Consider the following 20,982-nt stretch of genomic DNA (forward strand, 5'->3'; position numbering starts at 1 on the left):
CATATTTTTATACATATTTTTAAATGTATTATTGAATAGTGCAAACAACAACATAAAAAGCCTCACTGGGGGAAAATAGGATGAAGAATGGAGACATGAAGATGGTGAAATACATCTTAAACAAAAAATAACCATTTCATGAACAAGACATTGAGACAATTAAACAGTTTTAAACAGAAACCCTAAATCTAATATTTTAAAATAATAAGGCTGTGGAGACATGCATAGCATCCTGGGAGTCACCACACTCTTCTGTTCTCAACCCGAACCTGCTGGTGTCTGCTATCCCCTTTACAGGATCAGTATGGAGCAGGTGGGTCCTTACGGACGACAGTCTGACATCCCACCTGGGATGAGGACCATCCCACCTAGACCCTCCGTCATGAGGCCGCGACCCTCTCACGGTGGCCTCAGCTTGGGGCAGCAGCACATACTGTGGCGTGGGTTTCTGCAGTCACGCTCACATCCCAGCTGAGAGTGTCTGTCCTTGGCAGCATGAGTCATGAGTCTCATTTCTGGGGAGCACTGGTGTCACTCTGGTGGCTTCTGGAGAGCTGGACCAATGCAGACAGTGGCAGACTGGATGTTGTATTCAGTTCATCGTCACTCCGGGTTGAGGTAGTAGGCAATGACCCTGTCACTTCTGTCCTGTGTCTGTGAAAGGATGGTGCCAATACCCTTGTTACCAGCATCCATGTGCACGTGAACTTGCCACTGCCCTTGTAAACGCCAGCAAGGGGGTCTCACAGAACCAAGCGTGCAGAGCCAAGAATGCTCACTCAGCCTTCCCATCAGCCAATGGAACACAGCGCCCATTGCCATGAGCCGGTAGAATGGTGCGACTATATTGACAAACCCCACACGACATTGGTAGCATGAATCCAACCCCAACAAGCTCTGTGGATCACTGCCGCTCTGAGACATGTCTCGCCACTGCACTGTGTCCACCTTTCCTGGGTCTGTGTCCACCTTTCCTGGGTCTGTGTCCATTTGGCACATGTCTCAGGAAGCACATGCACTTCTGGAAGGGGTTGCACTTTCTTTGCTGACTAAATACCCTGAAAACACACACTCCGGGCTTTCCAGGTAGATTGTCCAAGTAGATTATTCACAGATCCTTAGGAACACCTGCATGCAGCTCCATCAGGACTGAGAGGCCCGTTTAACATGAACGCTGTATTCACACTGGCGTATCGAGTCATCTGTCAATTCCCACTCTGCAGGGCCACAGAGCTGAACAGCTCTAAGCTGGCGAGCCGTCATTTGTCACCCTTCATCTCATTTGATTCTTTGCCAAACGCTACCGGACCATCATAGTTACGCATCGTTCATAAACATCTTTAAGATTATATATATATATATATATATATATATATATATATATATAACTTGTTTTTATCAATACTGTAGGGACCTGAGAATATATATATAACTTGTTTATATCGATACTGTAGGCACCTGAGAATATATATATATATATTTTATTTATATACATATATATTCAATTTTTTTTTCTAATATATATATTTTTTCTCAGGTGCCTACAGTATTGAAAAAGCACGTTTTTTATATGCGCTGAGTAACAGGGCCTGGCTGACGTAAGCGGATGCGATGGGGAGGCGGCTCTGGTATATATCTGTCGGCCCACTATTCCTCCCCTTCGCCAGTGGAGTTTGAGATCCAGCTTCTGCACCACACAGGGCAGACAGGAAAACAAAACACAAGTAAGTCTCCTAATTGCCTCTCGATCCAGCTCCAACATGTTTGTGCGTAGGATCTTTTTTTAATGTATTGTGTTTTTTTTTGTCTGACAGCGTTAGAATTTGGTTTGATCTGATGATCCGCGATCCTTAAGATCCTGGGTTGGAGAATGTGCTTTGGCTCGACTCCATGTCCATCTCGCCGCTGTTTCGCCCTCTGCTCGCTGAATGCCTACGTGGACTTAGAATGACACCCGTGTAGCTGGCTAGGATCCGTAAAAAGACATTGGGGAGGGCAGCTTGTACTGTCTATTTACAAAAGTATTCTCACCCCCGCATCGCGCCTACCCTTACTACAGACTTATTCTAGTAGTTTTTCGATCAAAGTTATCTAATCCTGTGTGTGAATAGCTACGTCGCTAGCCGCGCAGCTAGCGCTGGTGTGTGGCTAGCTACGTGTCACCACCGCGCATGCGCAAGTCAAAGTTTACGACTTTAGCTAGCATGCCTACCACAAAACAGTCTTTCTGTGTATTTTCTTAAGCTGAGCGTATCGCTTATTGATCAAATGACATGCGCTCTCGTCCGTCTGTTGAATATCCGTATATATGACCACGTTTACAATGGCGAAATCCTCAGGGGAAGGGGGGGAGGAAAGTGGCTAGCACGGCGGCTACTTGGCTAGCTGGCGCTAGCTTATTAGTGGTTGACGTAGCACTCGGACATAATCGGTAGTTTGGCTGGCTTAAGTTTTTATTTTCCGTCACGGGTGCTGATTGAAATTTTAGGACGAGTTTAAAAACTTTTTCCCCCCTCCCCACGTCCGCCTGTTCCACTTTTTGTGATCGAAAGGCCCACTTTAATGCGTTTATCCAGCTAGTTCCGAGGCGGGAGAGGCGCTAGGCCAGCTCCTCAGGCGCTGGCGGTGTGCGACGTGGACCTGGGTTACTGAGCACTGGGATAGGCTCGACTGATTTAAAACTCTTTTCTTATCTAAAAAGAGACATTCCCAATCATTCGAGCTTTTTAAAAATTATTTTAAAGGCCGTACTTGTTTGGCGAGTAACCTTAGTCCAGAGTACACCACGTCCCAGTTTAACCAGCTGCCAATATCTAACTAGTTAGTTGCCTTGAACGTTGTGAACGCGTCCTTGAGGTAATCAGATTGGACATCATGGACAAAACAAACCCACAGTGTCCTGTAAAAATACCTAAATGCAGTTCGGCGGTTCTGCTTGGTACCGTATGGCTCCTGTGGTTCCACCTGTTGGAACGGAGTATGTAAGTTTCTGTACATAAATGAGAAGAAATGCAGAAATTTCACTGAAATTCAATGTACCTATCAATGGCTCTTGTTGAGTAATATTTGATCTCTGTATTTAAACATCCTTGCGTCTCCTGTCTTAGGCAAAAGCTGGCAGGCTGACACAAACGGGCAGCTTTACAGGACGGATTATCTGGTAACTGACCATTTAGCTGGTAAGATCATGGTCTCTTGTCCATCAGTTTAATCTGAGTTGAACACTTTTTGCATGCATCCCAGTATTTAATAACAATGTTTCACACGTTTCTCACTTGATTACAATGTCTATATGAATACCAGGAACCTCGAGTGTATAGTGGAATGATTGAAGCATGCCCTTACCTTGTTATGGCGATGCTCAAGTTCTTGTGATTTGGCTGCTGAACTGAACTTTGGTGTGGCCACTTGCTATCGGCTGTTGTTGGGAGCTATTTGGATAAGGATTACTGGCTGGGATTTTCACCAGGAGAAGCTGATGTATATTAAATATGGAGGATCCTGTTATGGGAACTGGTTGTGACCACCTTGGGAGGGAAAAAGGGGGGGGGGGGTGTTGTAATGCCTATTGATAATTTGAAGTTAAATGATTAAGACTCTTTGTGTCTATGTTAAGGTCCTCATCTATGAGGAACTGTTGGTTTTGAATGTTTATAGAGTTTAATCTGCCTTTAGGGTCTAAAGTGGGTGTTCACAGTCTGTGTCTGAGTCTTGAGGACGGCAGAGGAAGAGGCCCCCACAAGGGAGCTCTGAAAAAGCAAGTTAAAACAGCCCTGTTCTGTGTGAAGAGTTAGAGTTCTGAAATCTAGAGTGGCTGAGTACGTCAGGACAAACGTGACGAAATGTTTGCATGGCAAACACGCAGCGTTGTCCTGACTCTTAGGAGTTCCAGTGCTTTGAAGTCTTGTGACTCGTCATACAAGTTTATACCTTGGCTCTACTAGCCTTTAATTAAATCCACACCATTCTTCAACTGGTGGGCAGGCTATCGTTTCTTATTCAGGCTGGTGTTTCTGTAAGCCAGAATGCCTTGTTTTTATTTTTGTTGAGTTACTGCATCCAAGAATATGCAACCTGACCCCTTAAAAAGTTAGTGTGCCAACAAGACATTTTACTGAAGAGGTGTGTCTGTTTTCCATTATGCACACATGCTTCATTTAACTGCCTGGATTGCTGACATGTGGGGCTCCGAGATGTTTGCTGAAACATGACAGAGTGGAAAGGCTGCAAGCTTCCCCTTCTTGCTGTTCTACCCACATGGAGTGTAGCAAATGGAAGTTGTGTGGGGGGGGGCATCTTGGCTTTAGTAGTCTTTCAGCTAGCATCTAGGCTTAGGTTCGTTATGAAGGGTTTATAGATCTGTGTCGTGCCCCCCCCCCCCCCCCCCCCCCCCCCCCCCCCCCCGGATCCTGCTCTTCTTCCCTTGACCCTTTCTCTCTGATCTGTGGTGTAACCCTAATTGTCTGGCTTCTTTTTTTTTTCGTTCTTTTTTTTTTTTCTCTTTTTTTTTCTTGCAGTGGCACACTCGGACTCCGTGTAAGCGTGGGATTTCGATCATGAGCTCAGTCGCCGTACTTACGCAAGAAAGCTTTAATGAGCACCGCAGCGGCCTTCTGCCGGAGCAGGTTGGAGGTGAGAAGTGGTGCAGACCTGTGGCTCGCGGTTCAAATGCTGAACCTGAATCCTGACGCCTGACGGTGCTGCTGTCCCTCTGTCCCCTTCTGTCTTGACTCACAGCTGCTGTGGCTGGAACCAGTGATTCTGTAGATGAGGAGAACCTCCCCACCTACAAGGATGCCTTCCCCCCTCTACCTGAGAAGGCTGCTTCACCTGAGGGGCCCCAGGAGGTTGGAAATGCCTGGACGTCCAGAATCAGGCCGCTCAAATCTTCAATCATCACCCAGGTATGGGTGGGGCTGGATGCAAACATTACATTTCTTAACCAAGTGTTTGGCATTGGTGAAAGCTCACTGAAAGTGTGATTTATAAAAAAAAAAAAATATATATATATAATACATACATACATACATACATACGCACACACACACTGGTTCCTCTTCTATTAATTCAGAAGCACTTTGCTTGCACAGCTGATGAAGGACCTCTGTCCAAAACATCTTGTTTCTCTGTAAACTTCTTTATATATATATATTATATTTTTCTTCTGAAACCAAGATCAGATTGGTGTGGGTTAATGGTTTTGGTTTTTGAAGTAAGATTACCAAAGTGTTTGGTTCACAGTAGTAGTGAAATGTATAGGAATGTGTAATTAATATCTAAAATGGCATTTTGTGCAATTGGATATTGAGTAAAAGTGTCTGTCATTGTACTTCCACCAAAATCTTGGATGCCCTTTATTACATATTAAGCTTCATTGAGTATCGGTACATCAAGTTTCACGTGTGTAAGTGAGAAATTAGCCTTACTATAACAAAGGCAACAAAGATCCCAGCAAAATCTCATCTGCACTGAGCAGAATTCAGTATGTCCACAACATCCGTTCACCCGTACTATACTAGCTTACTTTCTCACGCACGCAATTACAAAATAAATATTGGACCATCATTTTGTACATTAAAAAATCACTGTTTCCACCAGTTTCATGAGTTACAAAAAAGCATTTGGTGAGTGTAAACAGCTATGGACATGTTTATACACAGTTATTGTAATAACGTAAAATCATGTTTAGCCATTGATCCATTTTTTTCATATTTACCAAAAGAATCAAACCCCTCAGGCTCTGAAGCTCTTATTACCTTCAGTGGTGCTTTCCAAAATCACTGCAACTTTTAACAGTTGTAAATGTTTTGCACGTTTCAGCTAGTTAGGTGGTGATTTAAATGTGGAAAGAGGCTTGACATGAGGGATAAATCCTAAGTGGTTCCATAATCATTTATTGGTCAGATTCACATGAACTACCACAAGCTACCAATCACACATGGTAAGAGGCGGGTGTATAAGTCCTTATTAATCGCACTCTTCACTGGCTCTTAACTCGATTAACAAATGAGACACCAGAGACTGTAGTTTCAGGAAACATTTGAACCGTGTTTGTTGAGCACAGAGGTTTAAAAGTGAATTCAACTAAATGTGCACGTTTCTTAGAATATCTATTACAGATGCATAATGAACTAATTTGTTTTAAAAGCCAAGTGAAAACCAAAAAAAAATTTTGTCTGCATCTTGCTGGAATACTGTTCAGATACAGTAGAAATTTAGTTGGAAGATTGAAATTTAGACAATCAAAGGAAATGCTTACTTGCGCAAAAGAGCTGATTTAGTCATGGGTCTCTGAAGAACGTGCGTCACTATGACTCTGGAAAGGCCCTGAACGGCAGTCCTGGTTTGGGGGTCTGAGGTTTGCACGTCGCACTGCATTATCGAGAACAGCAAAACTAATTTCACAAATGTGTCGTGAGGTTGCTGTTTGTGAAAACTTGTTTCAGCACACACTGGTATAATGAGACTTGGATCTTGGGTTAATGTGAAGAGATTGTTCCTTTTTTTTCATCTTTCTGTGCCTCGTTTCTCTCGTTTGTCTTCGCCTGGACTATCTGGCTGAGTTTGTAGCGTTTTCTTCCACCAGGTTTTCCATGTGCCTCTGGAGGAGCGCAAGTACAAGGACATGAACCAGTTTGGCGAGGGGGACCAGGCCAAGGTCTGTGTGGACATCATGCACAAGACTGGAGCCCACTTGGAGCTATCCATGGCCAAGGACCAGGGCCTGTCCATTATGGTATCTGGGAAACTGGATGCCGTCATGAAGGCCCGAAAGGAGATTGTGTCCCGACTGCAGACTCAGGTCAGTATTATGAGAAGATTGGAAATTGCTTTGCAGTACCACTTGCAGTGTCCCTTGCAGTAGGTCTGTTGCGGTTTTGAGTAGCACTCTCTGACATGGGTCAGTTTGCATTTCGTTATGCTCTAATCAAATGCCTTGATATTAGAACTGAATAACGATTCTTGTGGGAGGAGATGGGTTTCTAGCGTCATAGTTTGCAGACTCCACAGTGGTGTGAAAGTGGCGTTCCTTGCCTGTCCAACAGAGCATTGGTTTTGAACCTTGGCCTTTCCTCTGCTGTCACCAGATTCATGCAAATGTCATACAGCCGACTAAGTTAACTACACTTTTATCCAGTTGCAGTGTGGGTTTCTTAATAAACTATTGTTTGCATTGATTGTGTTTTAAAGACTTTGTCACAAGAGAGGGGAAAATGACTTCAAATCTGGAGATTTCCTGACAAACCTATTATGCTAGTTTACATTCATTTGTATGGGGAAAGTTTATCAAATGCTATTTCCTTTTACTAACCTAGGCTTCAGCAACTGTGGCCATCCCCAAGGAACATCATCGCTTTGTCATTGGCAAGAATGGGGAGAAGCTACAGGAGCTTGAGCTCAAGACTGCCACCAAGATCCAGATCCCGAGGCCCGACGACTCCAGCAATCACATCAAGATCTCTGGCACCAAGGAGGGTCTGGAGAAGGCGAAGCATGAAATCCTGCTCATCTCTGCTGAGCAGGTAGAGAAGACCACTAGCCTCACTCTCACCTCTTTTTGTGAAGTCATACAACTTCAGAATCCATTTATTCAGCTTTTACATTGAGGGGAGTTCTCATGTATTAAAAATGACTGTTAGGCCTTTTCGGTAGGCTTGTGTGATTTTGTGTTCAGTTCCTTCAGGTTTTTGCTAGGGTTTTGTGATTGATATATTTTTGGTGCATTCTTGTAAGTGCTAGTGGGTATGTCCTTGCTTTTATTATTTTGTGCATGTGTACGAATGTCTTGCTGTTTTCAAACATTTTTTTTTTTTTGGAGGGAGTGTATGGTTCATTTGATTTGATTTACTTCTTGGTCTGAACACTAGTCACTCTATTGTAGGATAAACGTGCAGTTGAGAGGGTGAACATCGATAAGGTCTACCATCCCTTCATTACTGGAGCATACAACAAGCTGGTGAGTGAGATGATGCAGGAGACCGGGGCCCGCATCAATGTCCCACCGCCCAGCGTGAACAAAACTGAGATCGTCATCACTGGGGAGAAAGAGCAGGTTGCCTTGGCCGTGGCCTTGATCAAAAAGATTTATGAAGAGAAGGTGAGTAGATTGAGAAGCAAGAACACATTTACCAAGTTATTGCTGACACTTGCAAAAAATGATCTACTGGATGTTCATTGATTTTGGTTATGGGACCAAAGACAATGGCAGTTCATTTTGTTTATGAACATGTTTATGTGAAGAAGTAGGGTTGGCATGCAATTGGTTTACAATGTCCTTTCTTTTTACATTTAGAAGAGGAATGCAACCACTATTGCAGTGGAGGTGAAGAAATCTCAGCACAAATATGTGATTGGGCCCAAGGGCAACACCCTGCAGGAGATTCTGGACAGGACTGGCGTCTCGGTCGAGATCCCACCCCCTGACAGCAGCTCTGAGACAGTCATCTTGCGTGGAGAGCCAGACCGGCTGGGCCAGGCGCTCACTGAAGTGTACGCCAAGGTAAACCAGTTCTCCCTCTGCATTGCTGACTTGAGTAAAGGGAGGTTGTCTCAAACTAAATCATGCTGCCTTTAGAAGAGGTGTGTTGGGGGTTCTTTTTTTTCCTTTTATTCTCGAGTCTGGCACTGATCTAAATCCCTGTCCAGAAGACTGATTGTAAATGGGCGTGTATGCGTTTCTCTTGCTGGTACTCCGCTCTATCTAATGGAAGGATAAATGGGATTTTCCTGCCACTGTATTGGAATGTATACTGTACAGAGGTGCACCTATGCTTAAATTCCCTCTGGGTTTAGAGAGCTTTTTATAAGGGTCCCTTCTACCAAGTACTTTATGAAACGGAGGATGTATTCTTATTATAAACAATACTGGATTTCTGCCCTTAGTACTGTTTTGAGTGCTTTTAATTTGATCAAGAAAAAGAGGGGTAGGAGTTTTGATCAATGCGTTGCGCTGTATTTCCCTCATGAGCGTGTTCTGAATTATTAGGTATGAATACGTAATTTGATTCCACTCCTCCTGACTTCACCTTTGCCCCCTCACCAGGCCAACAGCTACACTGTGTCCTCTGTCTCAGCACCTTCCTGGCTTCATCGCTTCATTATTGGCAAGAAAGGACAAAATCTGGCAAAGATCACTCAGCAAATGCCAAAGGTAAGTCAGACGCTGGGTGTTCATGTTGAAGCTCTCGGCTGGGTTTTCTCTCTACTAAAGTACTCTACGGAAGGGCTCAGCAGTTTTGTGGTCAAGCAGGCATGTGTTTTTATGGCAGGTTCACATCGAGTTCACTGAGGGAGAGGATAAGATCACATTGGAAGGACCTACCAAAGACATACAGATTGTGCAGAGTCAGATTGAAGCCATTGTTACCGACCTGGTAAGAAGCCAATGCTGATGTCTTGCATACGATTATTCAACATTGCAAAGTTAGTTAAACTTGGCCGCTCTGCATCAACACTAAGGCACTTTTGTTTTTGCAGGTTAGCCGCATGGATTATGCCGAGATCTGCGTGGACCCAAAGTTCCACAGGCATTTGATCGGGAAAAGCGGTGCCAACAGTTGGTATCATTTTACTGAACCATTTCTGAGAAGCATGGTGGTTTTGGGATGGACTTTGATTGATTGGGTTCTTGCTCCTTCGTTGTTTCCTCCTAGTCAACCGCATTAAGGACCAGTACAAAGTGTCTGTCCGCATTCCACCCGACAACGAGAAGAGCACACTGATCCGCATTGAAGGCGACCCCCAGGGCGTGCAGGAGGCCAAGAAGGAGCTGTTGGAGCTGGCATCACGCATGGTGAGGGGGGGGCCATCAGAACTGGGGGGTGGGGACTTCAGAATTGTTCATCCTGTTCCTCTCCAGTCTTCATTGATTGATTGTTTGATTGATTTATTATATGGGGGGGGGGTCCATCTGCCAAGAAAAACATTACAATCTGGGTGGGGTTTGGATCTTATTTTGTATCTGGGTGCATGTTAATCAGTTCAGTGGTGTGCGGATTTAAGGTTGGTAGGGTTCTGGTGGGTTTTGAAATGTGCACACATTACAGCAGCACTATGAGGACTGCTATGAAATCATTAGGGCTCTGAGAAGTGGTTGCTTGGCAACAGGTGACTGATGTCCCTTAACGCTTGCTGTCCTCCGCAGGAGAACGAGCGTACAAAGGACATGATCATCGAACAGCGTTTTCACCGAGCCATTATTGGGCAAAAGGGGGAGAAGATCAAGGAGGTTCGGGACAAGTTCCCCGAAGTAAGAATTCCCTCTCTCTGCAATCACATCTTGGTCTACATTGGATTTGGGTTCTATTATGTGTGTGTGTGTGGGGGGGGGGGTATCGTGGATTTTATAAAATATATATAAAAAAATTTATAAAAATATATATATAAAACAAACTACCACTCTTTGTCTACAGGTCATCATCAATTTCCCTGACCCGGCGCAGAAGAGTGACATTGTGCAGCTGCGTGGGCCCCGTACTGAAGTGGAGAAATGCACAAAGTTCATGCAGAAGATGGTGGCTGAAATGGTAAGCAGGTGATCCACAGGAGCCCTCGAGTGTGTAATGGCTGAGGTTTGAGAGCGAAAGGGCCAATGGCGTGTAAGCAAAGGCAAGGCAGAAACGCGCGTATGGTAGCGACAGCCAATGACCTGGCTTCTCCTTCCTCAGGTGGAAAACAGCCATTCTGTCTCGGTCCCCATTTTCAAGCAATTTCACAAGAACATCATTGGTAAAGGAGGAGCAAATATTAAAAAGGTGTGTAGATTTTGGGTCTAGAAGTGGAAAAAGTGGATGGCCCTGTTTGTTGTAGTGGAGCTCATTTCTGTCATTTGAATGCTAAAATGATTCCCAGAGGAGGTGAAGTGACGGGTTGGTCCTTTCACCATGGGTTTTTTCAGATTCGTGAGGAGACCAACACCAAAATTGACCTGCCTGCAGAGAATAGCAACTCTGAGATGATAATCATCACGGGGAAGAAGGCGAACTGTGAGGCTGCGAGGACCAGGATTCTGGCTATTCAGAAAGAGCTGGTAAAAACTTCTCCAAATCTATTTACAGTGCCCCTAGAGGTTTGGAGGGCACTGTGCGAGTGCTTGTGACTTGTTTTATTCTTGCACACTCTCCTGAGATCTCTGGAGTGCATCTTCCCTTCATCTTTCTATCCTATTGCTTTCTTTTAGGCAAACATTACAGAGGTGGAGGTGTCTATCCCCTCAAAGCTGCACAACTCCCTGATTGGCTCAAAGGGACGTTTTGTGCGCTCCATCATGGAAGAGTGTGGTGGAGTGCATATTCATTTCCCCACCGAGGGCTCCGGCATCGATGCTGTGACAATCAGAGGCCCAGCCGAGGATGTGGAGAAGGCCAAGAAACAGCTGCTCTCTCTGGCTGTAGAGAAGGTGAGGATCACAGCAACCCAGCTCTGCCCCTTCCTCCATAAACACCCCTACAACACGTCGATAACCACTGTCTTAGTTTTTGGTAACTTTTAATCAAATCATGATGTATTTATTACATTCATTTTTATTTGTTGATCATTAGTGGGGTGTTTTTAATAAATCTCCTTTGTTCTTCTAGCAAACCAAAAGCCACACGGCAGAGCTCCGTGCCAAGCCAGAGTACCACAAGTTTCTCATTGGGAAAGGAGGCGGGAACATCCGGAAGGTGCGTGACAGCACCGGCGCCCGGATCATCTTCCCCACGGCCGAGGATAAGGACCAGGAGCTGATCACGGTCATCGGCACCGAAGAGGCTGTGGCAGAGGCCAAGAAAGAGCTGGAGGGGCTAATCAAGAGCCTGGTAGGGTCTATAGTCCTTTTGACTATTTGTAGCTTTTTTTCTTTCTAAGTGGAACTTTGAGTTTATTTGTATTGAGAGACCTTGTAGTTCCGAAAACATTTTTTGACTTTCTTCTACTGCGTGACTAGATGAGTTGCGCAGCTAGTTGTGGTTCTATAAATGTGAGGTTGGTATGGTAAGTTGAGGGCAATGAACATTAACCCACTACTGAGCAAGAGTGCAGTGTGTTGGTAATGCCTCCATAGTCTTTAATTTGTCTGGTGTTGTATCGGATAAGTGCTGAAAAGCCCTCATTTTCCTCTCCTTTCAGGATAACGTGGTGGAGGACACCATGAGCGTGGACCCCAAACACCACCGTTACTTTGTAGCACGCCGTGGCCAGGTCTTGAGGGAGCTCGCTGACGAATACGGCGGTGTGATGGTCAGCTTTCCCCGCACAGCCTCTCAGAGCGATAGGGTCACGCTGAAGGGAGCCAAAGACTGTGTGGAGGCAGCTAAGAAACGCATGCTGGAGATCATCGAGGATCTGGTACGTTGGAACTAAATCTCCACCCGCTTCAAGCTGCAACAGAGTCCTCTATGGCTCTTCGTCAAGATCTGAACATGATATGCCATTTTAAGGTTTAAGCTTGAGCGTTATTTCTTTTACCCTCCTCAGGATGCTCAGGTCACCATGGAGTGTGTGATTCCTCAGAAGTTCCATCGTTCCATAATGGGACCCAAGGGTGCTCGCATTCAGCAGATCACCAGAGATCACAGTGTGCAGATAAAGTTCCCAGAGAGGGAAGACCAGCAGGGTAAATACCAGTGGAGTATTCTTACGGTGCATGTGCTTGTTGGTCTTGTTCGATACACTCTGAACATGAAATGCGTGTTATTTTAAAGCCGTGCTCACACTTTTCTCGCCAGCGCCCCCGGCCGAGGTCCAAGTGCAGGAGAACGGAGAGGCTAACGGAGAACTCAAGGATCCAGTGGAACCAGCAGCTCCAAAGAAATGTGATGTGATCGTGCTCTCTGGCCGTAAGGAGAGGTGTGTCGCAGCCGTAGAGGCGCTGAAGGTATCGTCCTACATGAGTTTATTATTATTATTATTTTCCCAGCTCTTGGGGAGAAGCGTTAGTTTCATGTGGGGTTTGATGTCCACAGGCTCTGGTTCCCGTGACTATAGAAGTGGAGGTGCCTTTTGAGCTTCATCGCTACATCATTGGGCAGAAAGGCAGCGGCATTCGCAGGATGATGGATGAATTTGAGGTCAGTTCTGTACGAATGTTTCTCGCTTGACGTGAGTAAACAGTTTACTGTGTGGCATTTCAGAAAGCACTTTGGAGAACCTTCACGAGTGATTTAAAAGCCTTGTGGGATTAGTTTGAATCTCTAATGTCCGTTTTGTCAGGCATTCGGTATGAGCTCTTAACTGCATCTTTTCCAGGTCAATATTCAAGTGCCTGCTCCTGAGCTGCAGTCCGACATAATCTCCATTACAGGCCTTGCCCCTCACCTGGACCGTGCTAAAGAAGGTCTTCTTGAGCGCGTCAAAGAATTGCAGGCTGAACAGGAGGATCGGGTGAGCGTCAAAGCCAAAGTCTAAAGCTTAATTGATTCCAGCCATGTTTCGTGGTCTGTTGACTTTGTGATTTTGTTTGAAATCAACAGGCTCTCAGGAGCTTCAGGTTGACCATCACTGTGGATCCCAAGTATCATCCTAAGATAATCGGTCGCAAGGGTGCTATAATCACCCAGATCCGAACTGATCATGACGTCAACATCCAGTTTCCAGAAAAGAATGATGAGAACCAGGTAACATTTATCAGATGTGCACAGCAGGATGTGAGGGTGTTTCCAGAACAATTCTCGACACTTGTCCAGATTCTTTTGAATTATATCTCCATTTTTGCTGTATTTACATGTGTTCAGGACCAGATCACCATCACAGGATATGAGCAGAATGCAATAGCAGCACGTGACTCCATTCAGACCATTGTGGACGAACTGGAGGAGATGATCTCAGAAGACATTAACTTGGACTGCCGAGTTCATGCTCGCATCATTGGTGCTCGTGGCAAAGGTATCCGCAAGATCATGGATGAGTTTAAGGTGAGTATAGACACTTCAGCTTCTCTAAACCTTAACATTGGGCAGGTACAGGGATGCATCGGAGACAGGTTTCATTTTCTTCAAGTTTTGAAGGGGCGTGGTGTTTGAAGGACCTTTTACTGTTTTGACAGTTTGCCATCGTTCATAATGTTGTCTGCCTGTTGGCCAGGTTGATCTGAGGTTCCCTCAGAGTGGTGCTGCTGACCCCAACCTGGTCACTGTGACTGGCCGTCCAGAGATGGTGGATGAGGCGATTGATCACCTCCTTAATTTGGAAGAGGAATATGTACGTGAGCTTAAGCATGTTTTTTCCTCACAGGAATCGTGCAATAGGTTAATGGTGTCTAACGGATTCGAGCTGTATTGTAACAAGTCTGACTTGTATTGCCCCTCTCTTCCCACCTCTTAGATGGCAGATGTGGTGGAAAATGAGTCCAAGATGGCGTATATGAAACCACCTGGATCTGCGTCTGCCCACATGGACGAGCCCCGGGGTCCTTCTAAGGGCTTTGTGGTGAGGGAGGCCCCTTGGACTACCAGTAGTGAGAGGGTGAGCACATTTCAACTCGTGCTTATGTTCAGCTTTGCAGCCGTAGATCGGCTAATTCCCGTTTATGCAAATGTATTTCATTACTCCATCCTCCCATCTTCAGGCCCCAGACATGTCCAGCTCTGAGGACTTTCCCAGTTTTGGTGCACCTGTGACTACAGCAAAGGCTTCTCCATGGGGACCCAAGCGTTTCTGAAATGTTCCGGGTTATGTTCTGCCTTCTTGATCTCTCTCCTTCCCCCCCCCCCCCCCCCCCTGCCTCCCCAACCCCACCCCCTTTGGATGTGGACTGTCCAATCACTCTGATCCCAGTAGAAATCCTCTCCCCCAGCACCTACACACACATGCACACTGCAGCCCCCTCTCCCCCCAGGCCAAACTAAAACAAAATGAGAGAAAAATAAAATGGGTGGTAAAACCTTTCCCCAAAGTTCTTTCTCCCTCCAAGTTGTAGGAGCATGAAAGCGTTTCATTATTTTCTCACTCAGTTTGGTGTCTCTAACTTGGTCTGCCTCTGTAGTTTTGCCCAACAGTTAAAAAATTATTTGTCTGATTCAACTTTGCTTGCATTCAGACAATCACACAATAGAGGAACACGCTCGGCATTGCTCCAGGTCTGGAATTGCAGAGTCTCAGTGTTTTTAATACAAAACTGTTGATTAAACACTAGTGTGTTGATCAAGCTGCTCTGTTTCTTTGTTGCCTTTGCAACGGGGTGGGATTAAAATATATAAATATATACTGTATACCTCTAAAAGATGCTTCTGGTAGAAGGTCACTTACCCAAAAGAAAGTGGGTAGTTATATATATTTTTTAAATGCAATGTCTCCTTCCCCAAGGTAAATGTATGTGATCGTCGCAACCATCTTGGTGGTCTTCCTCTGTCGTGTCTCTCCTCTCTGTAACGTTTGTTGCTCTGTGCAAGAAATCAGTGTTCAGCACAGCCTTAGGAATCTTAAACTGTTAAGGAGGAGGCCGATTCACTACAGAATTCTAACCAAACTGCCAGTTGCTCAAAGTCCCAAGAACGTGCATCTCGCCCCAGAAAACAAGACTTCTCGGACTACAAAGCCACACTAAACCGCTGATCTACTTTCAACCCCCCACCCCAGGTTAAAAATTATTCGAAGAATTCAAATCTGATCATGTCTGGGGGGGGGGGACAAATCATACCACTGTGCCAATTTAAATGTCCAGTAATGTCCTGTTGCTCATCTTTGCTACTGGGTCAGTTTAAGCACCCCCCCCCCCTCCCTTTTTTTTTTTTCTTTCTTTTGGTTTTTTTTTGTTTTGTTTTTGTCTTCCGGTTGCTATGCAGGTTGGTCTAAAACCATAGCAATGGCCCTTTTCAATAGCCTTATAAGAATTATGCAAACACACAAAATATGGATAACACTGGAAGTTACATTGTCCAAAAAAAACTCAATAAAAATTGAAAATCTGTATTGACGTGTCCTTGCTTGCAGTTTTAACCCAATAGGGTTTCTTTCAAATAAGAATCTATCACATCTGAATGACATCTGAATACCTAAGAATGAGTAACCTTGTGCTTTGTATAGTTTAGAAAAGGGTATTGGTGTTACAAAGCCATACTGAGTATTTGTGATAGTTTCCAGCTCTGTATGGGGTGGAGTGTTGGCCCCTTATGAGGCTGAATATGGCGATGGGGTGAGCAACGGGTTGGTACCTCATGGAATGGAAACCTCGACTCATGAGGTTCATTGGCAGGATTCATTGCTCCTTTGGTCCACATGAGTTTATAGCTTCTATTTGGAGTCACCCATGGAGGACAAACCTCAAATGTCCCATTCATTAACACACATGGGACCCACATGCATAGATTGAAAACATTTTTCAAGGTTATTTTTTAAGGTTCTGCCACTGCAGTGAACTTTTACGCTCTTAAAACAACTCTAGTATATTTGACTTATAATAATAAATAAGACCAATGTGCTGTGTAATAATATGAACTTTTTAATGGTTTAACATTGAGTCAGTCAAGTTGCTTCTATGGTTAATTTATATTGGACACAAACAAGCAAACTTAACTCATTTTTATTGTGTTGCTTAAGTTAATTTACTCAGAAAGAGTGAGTAAATTGATAATATAAAAAAATTTATCTGAAGTTTAAAATAATGGTTCATCCATTACTATATCCATAAAGTTATGTTTTTTCCATCGTTAAACATAAGAACTCAGGACCAATGTGCATGACTGGAGGCACCGACATTTTTACTGAGCTCTCGCGAGCACCAGCGTCTTATATGTCGAATTTAGTGATTTGGTGCGTTGTATGCACCGTCACCTACGGTTTTAGAAATGATCAATTGTTTATAAAATATAGGTATCCTGGCCCGTACGGGGATCGAACCCGCGACCTTGGCGTTATTAGCACCACGCTCTAACCAACTGAGCTAACCGGCCAGTTGCACAGGAACTGTATGTATAGTAGACAACAATATAGTGTATATATATATATACAGTATTACTGTAAGTATACATGGTATATATATATATAATAATATATATATATAGAATAGATTCGCAAATATTATGAATTTCAGTCAGCAATCCCTCAACAACACTGCCATCTGGAGCACTCTTATTTCGATAAGTTTCCTTCTATTCCTACATTTTATGCCTCTCTGTCATGGCTCGTTGGTCTAGGGGTATGATTCTCGCTTTGGGTGCGAGAGGTCCCGGGTTCAAATCCCGGACGAGCCCATGTTTTAAACGTTTTTCTACTTCATGTTAAGAAAATGTGTCTTAGAATGATGAGAGTACAGAGGTATTCTTGTACATATACAATTTAAATGTCAGTTTAGAAAAGGACTTAATTTTCGTTACGTGAAAGACCAACAGAATGTGGATTTAATTTAGCTAATCCACAAATCTCCGAATACTTTTTTACCGTGGGTTCAAGAGAGTCCACAAAAGTCTTCTCATAAGCGTTGGTGGTATAGTGGTGAGCATAGCTGCCTTCCAAGCAGTTGACCCGGGTTCGATTCCCGGCCAACGCATCTGTTTTGTACACAAAGCGTATACTGTGAAGATTGGTTTATGAACTAACGTGGGGCTGTCAGTCATCACTTACGTACCGGCAGTTTGCATATATTAAGGCTCATAGCTTTCCAGTACACGTTATAGATGGCACTGCACATTTTAATATTTTCCCTTCTTCAAACATAACTGGCAGTTAATGGCAAAATATATCTATTTTTTCTTTTGCTGAAAGAAATAGGCCTATTTCTGACATCAATCAATCAATCAATCAATCAATCAATCAATTAATTAATTGATATATTCAGAAATTCTTACATTTATATTACTTCTAGTTTGGAAGCAAATAATACAGGACACGACAGAATAACATATCACGTTGTAGGAGGGAACCCTGTGTGCTGCAGTGCAGCTCTGAAGGCAATCACTCACCTTTATAAACTCTGTTTTTTGTGTGCTTTTTAAAAGAGTGTTTGCTCTCACAGGAGCTTAGAGGCATAATCATGACACAATTAAGATAATTTCAGAACGACAGCTGGTGGGTAGAGAAGTAATTTTCACGCCTCCTAATCGAGAAGGCCTGTCAGATTAAGATAGAGAGATGATTTGAGGGAAACTGTCTTGGCCGACTCCTTGCAGGAAGGCCCAGGTGGCCGCAGGTATCTGCTCGCATGAGTTTGCTGCCTCCCGCAAGCAAATCTGGTTTTGATTGGCCACAGCGGAGAGACGACTGCCAGACTTTCTTTTCACTTGTCTCTTGAGGGAAATTTTTTTTTTCCAATTCATTATCAACTTTTACTTGTCTGCCAATGCAGCTGTAGTTGATGAGAAACTCTAGGGTTACCCCCCACTTTCACACCTCTGTTCTCTCTCTACTTCCCTTGAAAATCCTGAGATTCATCCATTCATTGGCTGCATAAGCCTGCAGTGTTGTGCTATGAATTTAAAATGTTTGAAGTTTGGATTTTCACCTTCCTGCATTCTAGAAAACTCAATCTACTTTATAGCTGTATAAAATATTTAGCATTTGAAGCCACAATTATGATCACAATCATCACAATCAGGTTGTCAGTTTCTGCTTTAAAGTCGTAGGATATTTGATGTCACACATAGCAGCATTATCTTCTTTTATATACGATTTCTTTGCATTAGGTTCAATATTTAAAAACACTTAAGTTTTTAGTTAAAACAATACAATACTATTGTACACTTTAAATGCCCACATTTGGATATCTAATATGCAAAACATTATTGGTTTCTGAAGTGCTTTAATCTGTTTAATTTGTACTTGAAGGATCCAGTAGTATCACATTTTGTCCACTAGATGCCACCAGTCTATCAGTATGTTTAGTTTTCATAATTCTCTGCTATACGACTATCAAGTTTCCATTCTCCTGAATATATTATGATAATGTAAGACAGGAGTATATTACATTTTTGCATATGTCCATGTTATGTTAATGGTTATGTCCTTGCCAGTAAATTAATTATATTTTAAGTGACCAAAATCTTGTTTGTAGCTAAATCAGACCCCCTGAAAATACCATATACCTCAATTATCCTAATTGGACAGTATATTTTGTATAATTTATTGCATAATTAGTTGTAATTAATATCACTGTCATTTACATTGGACTTTTACAATGTATCTGTCAGCGTCACACTTTTAATATTTACATCACATGCACTTTACATAGACCTACAATGTGCTTTGAATTCTACTTTGCAATGACACACATCCATTAATGATGAGTTCAGAATGACCATTGTAAACAGTGACAAGCAGAAATGCTACAAAGTTCAATCACACAGGAGACTCAAAATTTGTAGCTCTTCCGGGGGTTGAATTTGAGAACACAAAATATTCTGACTGAGCCCAGGATGAACACTTTGTCATTTTAAATGCCACTTAAATTAAAAGACCCTGAACAATAATTATCTTTCTTGCTGTTGCCTGGCTACACTCTGGAGGCCTTGACCTGTGGTTACAGAGGACACATGAGTGTGTGCAAGCAATCACGGCAGCGGATGCTTCTGCGCCGTTTTCCTGTTTTAATTGATACTCTGTGTCTCTTTCTCATTTCTTTCTGGGCCTCTCAGGTTTAATTTTTCAGAAAGCAAAATTTGACAGTTATATTTCAGTGTCAGTACTGCCAGTGTGGTAAGATTATTACTTTTACTTCATAGTCCTTTTGGCTCCTGAAGTTCACTCGTGAGTCCACAAGGGGAATCATGCTTAAAGAAAATTTCTTGCCCCAGGAGTTTGTGCGGACACTTCCATGTGAGGACCCTTCCATGTTAGGAGCCCCTCTAGTGAGGACACTTCCATGTGAGGACACTTCCATGTTAGGAGCCCCTCTAGTGAGGACACTTCCATGTGAGGACCCTTCCGTTAGGACCCTTTCATGTGAGGACCCTTCCATGTTAGGAGCCCCTCTAGTGAGGACACTTCCATGTGAGGACCCTTCCATGTTAGGAGCCCCTCTAGTGAGGACACTTCCATGTGAGGACCCTTCCGTTAGGACCCTTTCATGTGAGGACCCTTCCATGTTAGGAGCCCCTCTAGTGAGGACACTTCCAAGTGAGGACCCTTCCGTTAGGACCCTTTCATGTGAGGACACTTCCATGTGAGGACCCTTCCATGTTAGGAGCCCCTCTAGTGAGGACACTTCCATGTGAGGACCCTTCCATGTTAGGAGCCCCTCTAGTGAGGACACTTCCAAGTGAGGACCCTTCCGTTAGGACCCTTTCATGTGAGGACACTTCCATGTGAGGACCCTTCCATGTTAGGAGCCCCTCTAGTGAGGACACTTCCATGTGAGGACCCTTCCGTTAGGACCCTTTCATGTGAGGACCTTTCCATCTGAGGACCCTTCCATGTGAGGACATGTCCATGCCAAGCACAGGATGTTTGTCCATGACGTCTACTATGCCCACTTGGCATGTTCAATCCTGTCGCAGGCGGATTTGACTCATTCTTGTCCTGCCGATGTTTGTTTGCTGGTTTGCAGGTGAAATTCATGTATAAGCAAACAACTATTTGGAAGGTAATGGGCAGCTTTTGAATCTTACGTGCATTCCTTTACGCTGGTGTGTGAGGTGAAGTGACCGCATTCGAGGGGACTGTTTGTCTCTCTTTGTGATGTGCGATAGCCGGTTTTGTGTTTTCCATCCCGGTGTAGAGCTACGGCGCTCTGCTCCACTGAACTGCAACACAGGAGCGTGATTCACATCCAAAGCGTGTGATGAGAGTGTAAACACACTGTTGTCTCTTGCATTGTAGCTTTTCCTTCCAGCTGTTTCTGGGTGAGAGGTGCTCAAACGGCAGTTACCGCAGGCACAGAGATAAACTTCAGCTCTGGAAAACACACTTACCAAAGCGTTCCTCCATTCCTTCCCCACCCAGTTTGATGACTGACTGCAATTAGTGTCTTGACACTATTTCGTGCTTCTTGGAGAGCAGTATCAGTAAGGACGTGCACAGCAGTATTGGACAAGTGGAGCCCTTACATCAAGTGAAGGGAAAACCAATGTTTTC

General features: G+C 44.0%; 1 protein-coding gene and 3 non-coding genes across 5 annotated transcripts; 3 read left to right on the top strand and 1 right to left on the bottom strand.

Annotated features, from left to right (window-relative positions):
• The first annotated feature begins 1,582 nt into the window (after nucleotides 1-1,582).
• hdlbpa (high density lipoprotein binding protein a) lies at nucleotides 1,583-15,888 on the top strand. 2 transcript variants are annotated; one of them, XM_076990410.1, is made up of 28 exons: nucleotides 1,583-1,724; nucleotides 3,108-3,179; nucleotides 4,518-4,632; nucleotides 4,738-4,904; nucleotides 6,587-6,802; nucleotides 7,317-7,523; nucleotides 7,883-8,098; nucleotides 8,294-8,500; nucleotides 9,044-9,151; nucleotides 9,270-9,374; nucleotides 9,478-9,556; nucleotides 9,654-9,793; nucleotides 10,145-10,249; nucleotides 10,413-10,526; nucleotides 10,668-10,754; nucleotides 10,898-11,029; nucleotides 11,180-11,398; nucleotides 11,577-11,798; nucleotides 12,109-12,327; nucleotides 12,457-12,595; nucleotides 12,708-12,856; nucleotides 12,945-13,049; nucleotides 13,228-13,362; nucleotides 13,452-13,595; nucleotides 13,713-13,892; nucleotides 14,062-14,178; nucleotides 14,302-14,442; nucleotides 14,546-15,888. In XM_076990410.1, exons 3-28 carry the CDS (start codon nucleotides 4,557-4,559, stop codon nucleotides 14,636-14,638), a joined length of 3,822 nt encoding a protein of 1,273 aa, XP_076846525.1. In that variant the 5' UTR covers nucleotides 1,583-1,724; nucleotides 3,108-3,179; nucleotides 4,518-4,556; the 3' UTR covers nucleotides 14,639-15,888. The 2 variants fall into 2 exon arrangements, with proteins under 2 accessions (XP_076846525.1, XP_076846526.1); XM_076990411.1 differs by lacking the exon at nucleotides 1,583-1,724 and adding an exon at nucleotides 2,840-2,981.
• Nucleotides 15,889-16,794: 906 nt separating this feature from the next.
• Nucleotides 16,795-16,868, bottom strand: trnai-aau (transfer RNA isoleucine (anticodon AAU)). The gene has a single exon. It is a non-coding gene; the product is annotated as a tRNA-Ile (tRNA).
• Nucleotides 16,869-17,096: 228 nt separating this feature from the next.
• On the top strand, nucleotides 17,097-17,168 carry trnap-ugg (transfer RNA proline (anticodon UGG)). The gene has a single exon. It is a non-coding gene; the product is annotated as a tRNA-Pro (tRNA).
• Nucleotides 17,169-17,392: 224 nt separating this feature from the next.
• Nucleotides 17,393-17,464, top strand: trnag-ucc (transfer RNA glycine (anticodon UCC)). Its single transcript has one exon. It is a non-coding gene; the product is annotated as a tRNA-Gly (tRNA).
• The last annotated feature ends 3,518 nt before the right edge of the window (nucleotides 17,465-20,982 follow it).

This window comes from Brachyhypopomus gauderio, unplaced genomic scaffold (genome assembly GCF_052324685.1).
Source record: "Brachyhypopomus gauderio isolate BG-103 unplaced genomic scaffold, BGAUD_0.2 sc75, whole genome shotgun sequence".
NCBI lineage: Eukaryota > Metazoa > Chordata > Actinopteri > Gymnotiformes > Hypopomidae > Brachyhypopomus > Brachyhypopomus gauderio.